Source organism: Bos grunniens, chromosome 2, assembly GCF_055505025.1.
Source record: "Bos grunniens cultivar Pamir isolate PY7600 chromosome 2, Bosgru_T2T1.0, whole genome shotgun sequence".
NCBI classification, from domain to species: Eukaryota; Metazoa; Chordata; class Mammalia; order Artiodactyla; family Bovidae; genus Bos; species Bos grunniens.
Window position 1 is genome coordinate 115906485 of NC_141166.1, and position 13558 is coordinate 115920042.

The 13558-nt window shown below is 33.4% G+C and overlaps 1 protein-coding gene across 13 annotated transcripts in view; it reads right to left on the reverse strand.

The window, feature by feature from the left end:
- Positions 1–1916: 1916 nt before the first annotated feature.
- Positions 1917–13558, reverse strand: part of LNPK (lunapark, ER junction formation factor) — a 91671-nt gene continuing 80029 nt past the window's right edge. For 4 of the 13 annotated variants that reach the window (XM_086359382.1, XM_086359307.1, XM_086359381.1 and 1 more), the window contains 3 exons: positions 12743–12813; positions 11802–11972; positions 1917–4278 (listed from right to left, as the gene is read on the reverse strand). In XM_086359382.1, the coding sequence (XP_086215508.1) occupies positions 4043–4278; positions 11802–11972; positions 12743–12813 (478 nt within the window). In that variant the 3' untranslated portion in view covers positions 1917–4042. Of the gene's footprint in view, positions 4279–9278; positions 9474–10179; positions 10263–10951; positions 11178–11801; positions 11973–12742; positions 12814–13558 lie in introns of those variants that run through there. The other 9 variants (XM_086359318.1, XM_086359360.1, XR_015147972.1 and 6 more) reach the window with 8 other exon arrangements.

Here is a 13558-nt window from a genome sequence, read left to right on the forward strand (position 1 = left end):
GAAGAGCGGGGGATTAGGAAAAAACACTGCATTTGCAAACAGAGATAACAGTATAGCTGTACTGAAAGTGTGGGGGTACAGGGGCAGAGAAACAGTGGCAGCAGCTGTAGTGAGAAACGCCAGAAGAAACTAGGAGCAAAGTTACACAGGCTTTGTAAGCCGTATGGGTAACTTTGGACCTCATTCTAAGAACAGTGAGGAATAATTAAAGGGTTTAAGCAATGGTATGACATGATTTGTTTTCCAGTTATGAAAACTCTTTCAGGCTGAAGTAGACAGAATAGATAGCCATGGACAAGACTGGAGACAAGGAAACCAATTAAGAAACAGTTTTGAGATGAAGGAGGCCTGAATTAGAAGGCAGTACAACAGTAATAAGAAGTAAGACTTCTAAAGTCATATGTGTGTGTATGTGTTAATTGCTCAGTTGTGTCTGACTCTTTGCGACCCCATGGACTGTAGCCCACCTGGCTGCTCCATCCATGGGATTCTCCAGACAAGAATACTGGAGTGGGTAGCCATTCTCTTCTCCAGGGAATTTTCCTGACCCAAGGATTGAACCTGGATTTCTTGCATTGCAGCCTGATTCTTTATGGTCTGAGCCACCTGAAGTTATTTGCCTGCATTCAAGTCTCAGATTTTTCACTTATCCAGTTGCTTACTCTCTATACATGTTTTCCTATCTATAACCCAGAGAAAAAAATCCTCACAGGGTTGTTGCCAAGGCACAAATAATACTTAAACAACAGTTAGCATGTTGCTTGGTACATAGTAAGAATGCAAATGTTTACTATCATTAATGTAAGGTTAATGGGATGGAGAAATGAGAATATAACAGGAAGATGCTTAGGAAACAGAAAATGACAGTTAAGGTACAAGAAAAAGGGGAAAGGAATGAGTGGACAAACTCTAGTTTCTAGCTTGCACAGTAGCACTATTGATAAGATGAGAAGCACAGAAATTAAACTGAAACATAGAAACTTTTTGAAGGTTTTGAAGGAGAAAATAGTGTTCACTATTTAATAAATTGATTGGGAGAGACAGTCATTCCAGTAGGCAGGTATATCTATCACTCTAAAGTGAAGGAAAGAGATCAAGGCTGAAGATCTGAGAATGAGAGAGACAGATGTAATTAAGTCCATGGGGGTTGATGAGAGCCTTTAGAGAGAGAATACACAGAGTGAAGAAATGCTGACAAGGTAGAAAGGTGAAACACCAACATGTAAATGATGGGCAGAGGAAGGGAAACCTGCAGAGGACACTGAGAGAAAAGGAGCAGAGGAGTAAGAGAACAATAGTGGGAGAACTCAAAAGCCAAAAGAAAAAAAGTGTTTCAAACTAAAGGGAGCACCCAAGAGTGTCAATGGAATTAGGTAAGAACTGAGTTTTTGCTGAATTTAGCAACAAAGTTATTCATTCACCTAATAAATAATAAATGTGTCAAACACTGTACCAGGCTCTGGAGATACAAAGGTAAATAAGACAGAACCTTGCACACAAAGACTCTTAAGTCTTGAAGAAATACAGTAAACTAATAAACAGATAAAATACTCATAGATTATAATAACATGACAGGATTGAGTAAAAGGCAGAGACCAGCTTTAGATACAGAGCTTGGGAGGGCATCTCTCTGAGGAAAGAACATTTAAACTGAGACCTAAGGTGGGAAAGGGTTTAGCTTAGTCAGAGAATTGAAAGACACCCTAAGGCTTCAGCATAATGATGGAAGAGAGACAGAGAGAAAAGCAAGACATGTTTGTAGATTATGCTAAGGGCATAGTGAGAAGTTTACATGATGACCTGTTGAGCATTAGTAAGTAGGGAAGCGAAGGTTACTCTAGCTCACAGCACTGATTAGTTTGCTTTTCCTCATTTATACTAGTCTTAATAATCAGAAATAGGACACTATACCACTCTTCAACCATTAACTGTTTATTATAATATCAGAAGAAACGTTTCTATTTTAATAGGTACTACATGATTACAGCATGTTACCTGTTACATTAATTCACCTATTTTAACCTTCTTCCATAGATACTTCTGATATCTACTTAATTCTATCACTAAATTATATTTCTCTGAGATTACTCATTTTTCAGAATTTGAATGTTTTATAACAAGAAGACTCAGCAAAGTGTTACTAAAGTGTTATGGGCCAATAATACACACACCAAAAAAACTGATGGGCTTCATCAAAAAAGGGAAAAAGGAGACTATATTCTGTAGTATTATTATATGCCACAGTTTCAGGTTCCTATTGCCTTAATCTATGCATTTATATACATGTATAAGATAAAGAAAACCTATACAGAAAACTTTGGCTTGATTCTGACCAGCCAAATTATATTTCATGTTGTTTTTTCATTTCCTTATCTGCAAGAAGGAGAATTCAGACCTCTTCCACATTTCACAAAGATATCAAGAGTATAAAATGCTACCACTTAATATCTACTATCAGACAGTCAGCTAGGCCCACTACATTAATTACTTTTTATTGTCCTCATACTCCAAAAAGTAGGTATTCTTCCAATTTTAAAGATGAAAAAACATGACCTCAGTGAGGTCAGGTGACTTGCCCAAGACTGCAGAGCTAGAATTCAAGCCCAATCCTATAATCTTGAAAACTCTCAGACTATTAACAGATTTGGGTTCCTTTAAAAAAACCTATCAGATATAAGGTATTAAATCATAAAGATGAATTTTTAAATGATAATAAATGGTTATTTTATTTAATTTTTAACAAACCATATATAACTTAGAAATACTTGCCATATACACCATTCCTGTATATTCCTTCCTTTGGCATAACTTGATAGTTTTTTCTTAGTAATAGATAAAAAGAAAATAGAAAAGATAACAAGAATTACTATTCTGGGTCGAAAAAATTGCCAGTTAGTCCTTAATACACATATTAAATCCAATGAACTACTAGTAATTAACTGCCTATTCTCACAAAACTATGTCTCTCAAAATTAAAAACTACAAATGGCCTAAGGTTTTCCTGAATCAGAAAAATCTAACCTCGGATTAGAACCTCTAAATGTCACTAATTCTCTGAACTTGAAAGGTAACAAATTTGAATAAAAAGATCATAATTTTTTCTCAGCATAATTTATAGATTTACTGAATCGTGAGCTCTTCCTACTAAGACTTTTCAGGCAGCTAAGTCATCTACCAAGCTATTGTCTGAAGAAGTCTAGATATTTAACGAAAAGAAATTGCTTCCAGATCATCTTTATTTTCCTTAACAAAATACACATACGAGCACAAAATTCACTTATAATAGCATTATTTTACAAATATAAATAATGTTCAAAATTCAAGTACAGTCAAGTGCAGAGATATTTCCTATATGTTAATATGTAAACATAAGCTAATTATATACATCAGGTACCTCTGGCCCAGCTGCAAAATAAGAGACATCAAAAGTAACACTGCACTTGACTGTTTGACTGCATTCTTACTGAGAATTCACACAAATGCCTATATTATTACTGTAATAACTTTCACACCTCTTAATGTAAATGCCTAAATAGATTTTTACCCCCTGGCAAATATCACAAGAGTTAAAATTCTATCCATTTTAATAATGAAGTATTAAAAATCTTAATTGAGTTTCATTCCTTAAAACAAATGCCATACATAAAAAAAAAATAAAATAAAAAATAAAACAAATGCCATTAGAACTTATTCCTAACCAAAGTTCTTCCTATGCCAAATGTATTTACACGTCACAAGAAGGAAACAAAACTTCTATTATATTTGTTTACTTTTAGAACAGAAAAAAATACCTAAACGTTGTCTGAACAGTGTGGGTTTCTGTACATTCAAAAGGATTTTACTTTACTGACACCATTTGCTTTTAATTTTAATAGCCAGTAGACGTAAGTCTGACATATTGAAATAGCTAGGCAATTTGAAATTCAAACGAAACCAAGCATGTCTTTGGGGGGGCGGAAAAAAAGAAAGTACCACCTAAAAAAGCAATAACTGACATCAGCAAGACTACAAATATCCAGTTGAAGGCACATGGAAGTATTTACTACATTGTCAAAGATTCTCCACTTAGTTCAGGATTAGGAACAGCACTAGCTCTGGGAACTGCTGACTTGTCTTCATTCATTGAGGTTTCTTCATTCTCGGTCTCTTCTTGTTTCTCCTCTGGTTCCTCTATGCCAGATGCTTGTTCAATCACTGGGTTTGTCTGCTCTGTATCTGGTATTTTGTCATCTGTCTGTTCTGTACTATTATCTAGAACATCTTGTTCTTCTAAAGATTCTGAAAAGATAAAGAGTAAAAACTTCAGGAATAGTCAATGTTAATAACTACTAAATAAGATAAGCATGTGCAAAGAAACTAAGAAACAGAAGAATAGTCTAACATTATCCTTAAAATATATCTTTTTAATGTACTTAAGTACATCATGCATGCATACTCAGTTGCTAAGTCACGTTGACTCTTTTGCAATCCCTGGATCTCACCAGGCTCTTCTGTTCACAGGATCTTCCAAGCAAGAATACTGGAGTGGGTTGCCATGCCCTTCTCCAGGGGATATTCCCAACCCAGGGATCAAACCCATGTCTCCTGCATTGGCAGGCAGATTCTTTACCACTGAGCCACTTTGGAAGCCTATCCCTAGAGCATACCATATATGAAATGGTATGAATGAAGGAAAAAACAATTTGGGGGAAACATACCCATAAACATAATTTTACCTAAAGCCCCATCGTTCACAAAATAAATGAACTATCATAATACTTAAGAACTTTCCTAAAGATGGATTTGAAAGCTGAATGTCTGAATATATCAAAATTAAAATAGAATTATGTATTATAAGACAACAGCCCAGGAAAAACAGCAAATGCACTAACTCCCAGATTATGTGTCCTGAAGGAACTAGTGTCTCTTGCGTCCAGGCAACACTGTGACCAATGAGTAAATGTGTACCTTTGTAGGGTGCATATGTGTGTTTAGGTGGTGTGATTTCCCACACTGATTTACATCTCTATTATCCATGACTGTGGGGGTCTGGATCCACCTTTTCCAAAGACAAGACAAGTCTTCCTTCATCCCTGTGCAAGACAAGTCCTTGGGATTTAAACCTCTGGGTCAGAATATGCTACATACCTTGAATGCTAGGGAGCGAAAGGGAAGAGTCTTTTGCCTCTGTCTCCATTAGCAGAGGCCAAGTAAAGGCATTGGTTCCTAATCTGAAAGTTTACTCCCTTCAAACTCTCTTTTGAGTGTCATTAAACTCATATCTCTTAATAATAATTTAATAATAATAACTTTAATTCTTCAAAGTTTAAAGAATAGGAAAGGGAAGGAAATGACAGGAGCAGAGTTTTGGGCCACTCAATTTCCAAATCAAAGATAAACACCTAACTTTGAGGTGTTTCTGTGTTTTGTTTCTGTAATAATAAATAGCAACTAATATTACTGCTAGGAGAAATATGGTTAAACTACATCAGCAAAGCAAATAAGGACATTTTCATACCCTCACAGATGATCCCTTATAATATATTACAAATGCTACTGATTCAAAAATCTGGAGGACAGGCCAGTTTACACTAGTAAAAAGTTCTAGTTTTGTTCCTTGTAGAATAGTAACCCACTCCAGTATTCTTGCTGGAGAATCCCATGGACAGAGGAGTCAGGCAGGCTATAGACCATAGAGCTGCAAAGAGTCGGATACAACCAAAGCAACTTAGCATATAATAAATGCCAGTATTTTGATAACAAAATTAATACTTTTTAAAGAAAATATGCTTACATGGAGGTTTTATAAATTCATGGTTTTATCATATCAGTTTTAATAAATATAAATTATATCACATACTCTAGGTGGATTTGAAAATAATTTTTTAACTTATTTTTAAAGATATTGTCGACTCTAGTTTATGGAATTAATCACAATCTCTTTCTCTCTTTTTATATATAGAACAAAAAGCCAAAATTGCATAGCTAGGGACATCTAAGTTAACGAGGTTTACTGTATGGAAACTTCATATGCTCACAAAAAGATGAGGAATGTTCACATGTCACAAAAATGCTATTTTTATTGTAAAAGGAACATAAAATGGCACTGTCACCACTTGGAATCTTACAAAAATCCAAAGTTGAAAAGCAGGAGGTCGAGTCATGTTGTACAAAGTTGTGTTATATCCAGTGGTCAAAGGAAAAGCAGAAAGTGAAATGAAACTCTATGGACATGTACAGACCATTTCTGCTACAAGGGCAAGCAAACTGTTCAGTGGAACACTTCAGGAGTCAATAAGTGAAAGTCACTCAGTCATGTCCAACTCTTTGCGACCCCGTGGACTATACAGTCCATGGAATTTTCCAGGCCAGAATACTGGAGTGGATAACCCTTCCCTTCTCCAGGGGATCTTCCCAACCCAGGGATTGAACCCAGGTCTCCCGCATAGCAGGTGGATTCTTTACCAGCTGAGCCACAAGGGAAGTCAATAACCATTTGTAATTCTACCTTCAAAGAATTTATCCAGGGTAGAATTTTAAGAGTCACTGTTTTCTACAACTCTCTGGCCATAGAGCAATACTTACTTGCCAAGAATTTTACAAGTGGTTATGATTTAGTAAAACCTCCAATAAAGTTACACGAAATGAAAAAACAAAAAGCTCAGAACTCAGGACTCAACTCATCAATAAGCATGCTTCAGTGAACATGGGCCCACATAGTTTGTTATCTGTTTTGATAGATTAACTCAGTATTAAACAGGAGAGGTATCAAAGTTTATGATTTATCATATTAAAGCTTTGTGATGTAATTATTTTCAGAAATAGACACATCGCCAGTCAAATACAATACAAATTTTAAAATTCTGGAATCTTAAAGAAGCAGTTAATACAAAGAGAAAAATTATAATACTTAATTTTGTTAACGTATATAGAGGTGAATTCTAAGATATACACGTGAATTCTACAAAAGTCAATTATTTTCATAACTAGAAAATAGCATTATACACAAAACCTGCTCATCAATACTATATTGTATTTCAGAAAATATACAGAAGACTAAAAAATGGTGAAATGATGAAAAGGGTTTGAGAACAAAAAGCGTATTAAATGACTACTTTTCTTCCCCCAGGTTAATCTGTAGAAAAGTAATATTAATAGCAGTTAATGTTACAAAAATTTGGTACGTGTCATGATACCTATAATGCAGATATCAGCTAGTCTAAACAACATAGATATTCAGTGTATGTATGTCAGTGTCTTTTTGTGAGAGGTCATCACTACAAGCTTCAAGTGAACTAGATGCACAAGATTAACAGAAATTTAATTACATACCAGTTTAATAACTAAACCACAGAACTTTATAAAAAGATAATTAAATATATTCCAAAAGTACTTACTTTATTTCTGCGGGAGAGTATCATTTGCCACAGAAGAAAACAGTAAATTTCTTCTGTGAAGCTGTAGTTTATATATAATAGTTGGTGGTATAAAATTCATTACAGTAGATGTCAATATTTGGGCATAAAATACCAAAAGAGAAACCATATTTCATGTTCACACTAATTAAACAGGTCTACTCTTCCCTGTGCAGCACCAGTTTAAGACTAAAATTAATACAAGGTTACTCGAATGACCTAATTCCATCTGTAGGAAAAATTTTTAAATCACCTTTGACATCTGTAATGCCAAGAAAACAATCTATCACAATGTGATAAAACAAAAATGATCCATGGGATTTGTTCCTTACCTGACTCCTTCCCCTTCTATTCTCCTACCCCAATATTCTTGAGAAAAAAGCTTTTCCCACCAAACTGTTAACAATTGGCTTCTGGTTGTTTGGGTAAAGCTTCAATTCAGCTAGATAGCTCAACCTCATAAAACTGAATGTAACTGTATAATGAACACTGCCACTGCCTCACCTATAAACCACAAACATGCAAAAACATTTAAGAAGACCACCGTCCATTTAGGTTTTTATTCTAGCTCTTGAAAGGATAATTCTCTAAAAAAATTAAAGAATAGTTAACAAAACAATTTCATACATCTCCAAAAGAAACACATAATTTCTGCAGCAAAATACATGAGTCTATTTATATTATGTATTCCAAAACTCCTAATATTTTGGTGATTTAGATTCTTACTTCTTACTCCTTTTTACAATAACTTTAAAAAAATTTTGCCTTGCTAACATATCAGAACCTACTATATGTACAGACTATAAAACTCACCCAAAGGAAATTTGTTAAATTAAAATGGACAATTTGTCTTTAACTCACAGATTTTCAAGTTTTTTAAAGATTTTTCTGCCTTAAGAAAAACAGCCAACTTATATTCAAGGACCAAAGACACAAATTTCATCCCAAAATGCAACTTACTGGCTCAATGAATAAAATTCAAATAAATGATAACCACCTATGAGAAAATAGCTCATTTTAAACATAAAGATATTGTGTAATTATTTACCATTTGTTAACAAATCCATTAGAAGAGTCATTAGAATGTCATTATTAAGCAATAATGTAAAACTATTAGATGAAGGTGTTTCAGAAAAGGAAACCAACAGGCTAAAAGATCTCTATGTCTAAAACAAGCATGAAAAAAACATAATATAGGCAAGTTTACATCTTGAGTAAGCTATACATAGCTAAAAATAAAGACATAAGTTTTTCTGATCTGATACATAGAATTCAATAAAATCTACATTATCAAATAGTACAATTTCCTAAAGCACCTAATAAGCAAAACTAAAAACAGAACTTTCCTTAGTTCAACATAACCTAATGGTAACAGTATTATTGTTGAAACAAAAGAAAGGGAAGAGCAAAAATCGGATTATCAAGATAAATTTCACCTTATATAAATTGTACTTGCTATTTTTGATAGTACTAAGTAGATGCCATGAGTTTTATTACTAGCAAGTTATTTCCAGTGAATAAAGCTATATTCTACTAAAAGAATTACATAAGATCTAACTAAATATAACTGAACAACAAAAACAATATTAACATTTTTTAAACATGCTAACTCCAAATCACTATACTGGAATATTAATAGTGTAGTAACCTTGTACTCTAATTATTATCACATCTAACAAAAAGAATACTATGAATCAATTATTTTGAAAAACACATTTTAAAAAGAAGAAAAACTGATAAACTGACTTTAACATGGCTTAGCAGACACTCAAATATTACTGTACTATTCATTTCACAATAAAAGAAACCAAAGAAACTAAAAACCAGCTCATTACTTTGACATACCATATCTAGCATGCTCTTAGAATAAAGTGACAATTTTAATTTTTTTGTTTTCTCTAATGTTTTATTACCAAAACATCCGTGTACACAGTTTTAGAAAAAATTTTAGGAATTCAAATGAGCAGTTAACAGGAAGAATTTCTTTCTTCTAGCGCTCCTTCTTTGATGAAAACTTTCCAAGGTTTCATGTGTTGTTCCAAGAGTGGTCCAAAAATTTCAAAAGCCTTATGCCTCACCCTAAATGCAAAATATTCCAGTAGAATGAAGATAAAATTTAAAGTCTTGCATCATAAATTGAAAAAAGGATTTCTTGTATTAATTCTAGATTCACATAAATGGTTATGAACTATTCTTTGAAAAAACATTAAGACGAAAGAAAGTTACCTTTTGGTTCCATCTGTAAATTCAGTAACACAATCTCAAGAAGCTGGTTCAATACTTTTAAAAATATATAAAAATTGAAACAGGAAAGTTTTTCTTTCAGACCCTAAGTTTTGTGTAATTTTTCTACACAGAAGTGTAGAAATCAGCAATCTAAGCCCTTCATCACTCTGGCTGTCAACAGAGGGAGTAGCTGATTGAGATGATATGCTCCTTACTTCACAGTTCAATTTAATCATAAAGGTACGCCACCAGTGTTTAAATAAATGCAGCTTTATCTCTTCATCAGAAATACTTTCTGCCATTTACTAATGGAATCCAGCTTGAAATTGATAACCGTATATCACAGTGTTGAGAGACAGGAGTCTTGGAAAAAATTTTGTCTTCTGACAAACCAAAGAAGTAAAACGATGCTCATAATAGCCATTTTGATGAATCCAAAAAGAAGAATGAAGAAGTTACTACTATAGTGACTATCTTAACCAAATGGAATTGTTGCTTCAGTTTCTAGCATTGTGGAGCTATCATACCCTGCCTCAATGTCTTCACCTATTAACGTTACCTTATTAGGGTTGAGTTTGAGCCAGTTAGACTTCATTCCGGAGGTTTCTGACAGAAAATGAGACATCTGGGGTATTGCTCCTCCTAGATTAGATGAGAAGGAAAGGTATAGCTGGGTGTGGTTTGCTAACTTTGCATCTTGACCTTAGTAGAAGATAAAAGCATGGGACTCATTATCAAGATATCTATTTTGCTGGCTGTTTTTTCTTTTTTTGTCCCAACTATTGGCTTTCAAATATTCACTTTAGCTTTCATAAGCAAAGTTACTCATGGCAGGGACTCCAATTTTTCCTCTAGGCATCTTCAGGTTGGAATTCTTTAATTTTCAGTTCCAAGAGGCGGCAATGGCAAGGCAGATGATTTGCCTGTGACAGCATGCAGCTCAGAGCATGACTTAAGCAAAAGATAAAAGTCTGACATTGTGTTTGGAGTTGACGTTGCAGACATGGAGAAGACAAATACAAAGATTCAGCGTTCAAGTACACAGACCTCTTTGTCATGGCTATCTGTATTCAAATTCATTTTGATATTTGTTAGTAAGACAAAAGCCAAGCCCAAGTCAACACACATATTTTAGGTTCATTCTTCAAAGTTAAAAAAACAAACAAACATAGTCAAATTCTCATACCAAACTTCAGATACGTGAAAATTCACTGCCTTGTATATTATTCTCAGTTAAAGCACTTTTTCCACTACTCAGTGATTTTATAAAGAAATCAAATATATGTAAATGATAACTTCTAGAAGTTAAAAGAATGAATACTGACTGCTACCTTAAACTATGTGAACGAAACTTCCCATGTGGATTTTTTTTTCTGTACGGGGTGAAGCACCAAAATATCAGGGACTGTGTCATAACTTTAGCAATCTTCATAATTCAGAGCTGCTTAACAAATAGTTCCTCACCCAACATTAATAACAAGAAATAGTTGGCAATTAATAGTCAGATCTTCCATCTCATCTTTCCATGAAACTTCCTCAGGAATTCCTAAAACAGAACTGAAAGATAAGTTCTAAAACTCAATGAATCCTGATAACTTCCATTTCTTTAAAATAAGTTTGTTTTACAACAAAGGCATTAATCAGCAATATTAAATCCTATGGACCTTGATAAATTGTCTGTTTCAAAGGAACACCAGTCCTGTCAATATAGTCATCCAAAGAATGTAAGGCTGACTTTTCAACTACAGAGTTTCCTGTTTTCGAGTAACTTGTAGTCATAGAAATGCTAAGGCACAAACCTATATTTATCAGCGTTAACTACAATTATTATAAGAAACTGACCCTTATGAGTAGTGGCTTCATAATTGTCTTAAATCTGCTTCATTTACATAAATTGAAAAGCAATTCCATGTATTACTAGTTAAATCTCCCAACAGTTAATTAAAAAGATAACTCCATAAATAATATTTACCAAGCTATTTCTAGATCCTGCTTAACACAATATATATTTTAAAACTCAAACACATCAAACCAACTGCATAGGAGGCCATAATATCAGAGCAATACCTGATAATATGCATGCTGAAAAATCTGATCCATTCTTGTCTAAAACAATTATGCTTTTATTGTTGAAAGCAAACATTATCAAGAGACAAAACTTCTAAATTAACATATTCATACCTTCATTGATCTGGTTCTCTGATGAAATTACACTTTCTGAGGGCAAGGAACCAACTGTATTTGAGACTTCCAATGCCTGCCTCTTTTCAAAACTAAATTCTGGAAGTCTTGGAGCCTGGGGTCTGGTTTTTCTAGCAGGATTCAAGAAAAAACAGTAGGCACAACGAAAAGCTGTAGAGAATTAAAAAAAAATAAAACCATAAACCAAATAAACTTTAAGGACTAATCAAGTAACCCTCAAGGTTAATTTTACAAAGAATCTTTCAAAAGCCATTTATTCATTGTGAAATTACACATGGTTATAATAATATTATGGCAGGTGTTCTAACCAAAGTTTATTTTAAAGCATATTTAAAAATTATTATTAGAATTATAATACCAATTTAAAGCAGAAAAGATAATAAGTTACATAGCAGGTTAACCAATAGCAAAACAATAATAATGATCTAAATGTATTACAGAAATTACACTTCTAGTCACCATGAGGTATCTTAAAAGCCAGAACTTTACTCATCTGCCCCCCAAAATGTTGCATGTTATATATATTTGAGAAGCATGATTAATTTAGTTCAATGTTTTTAAATAGTAGCTGCACATGAAAATATTCTGAAGAGCTTAAAAAAAATGCTGATGCCTAGGCCCCACCTCAGATCAACTAAAGCAGATTATTTGTAGGTGGAACCTGGGCATCATAATGTTTAAAAGCTCTTCAGGCTAATTCTGATGCACAGTGAAAGTTTAAGAACAGCTAGCCTAGAAGTTGTACACTGTATGAAGAAAAAATCTGAGTTGTCTTTTCTGCTTTGCTGTGTATTCTATAATATGCCTGAACAACATATACAGAGCAATACCTAAAACAAAATGGCATTACATGGCAATTGGCACAGAATGAAATATTTAAGAGTAAAATATTTAAAATCTAACTGCCAAATAATTCTTACCAATGTACTCAAATTCTTCTTTCAAAGCCATGCCATTGTGAGAAAAACACTGCTGACATATAAGGGCGTACCTACAGCAAAAGGAAAAATGAACAGAGTAGTTACAAATGCAGACAAAACAAGTGGGAGAAGCTACTTTAGCCATCACAGATAAAGTACACAGTTAGATTACATAGCATTTACTGTAGCTAGATGTGCCATAATAGATATTACTTTGTAAACAATAAACAATACTCTTTATGACAACAGTCAAATTTTTAATTATTTTAAAATATTATATATCAAATTAAAAATAAACTAAGAAGCAGTCAAATAAAATTTTCTTAGTAAGCAGAAATGTATTTGATAACAGAACACTTAAATTTTAATGTTTCCTAACACATATTCCTGGGGATGACAGACCCCAAATCTGTGGTCAGATAAAGAGTGGAAAAGATGAAGCCTCTTACAGATTCACAAATGAGTATTCTTAAAACCGCTGTGAAGTCTTGTAGTAAAGAAATGAATTTAATTTTGTTTAGTCCAGTCCAAAGGTTAATTTCTGTATATCATGATTTCTTAGCTATCCCAATTACACTTAAACATCTTCCACATTTTCTATTTATATACCCTTTCTGTTCTCTGAGTAAATACTTAATAAATACCTGGCCCTATCAAACAACATTCTATCTGTTTTGAAGAACGTATAATTTTTCACATTAACATTAAATTCTAGTCTCTTTATTAAGACAATAATATTAACCAATAACCTTGTCAAATATCTATTCTTAAAATACCCTAAGAATTACTTAAAAGTCTATACTATGACAATTGTTC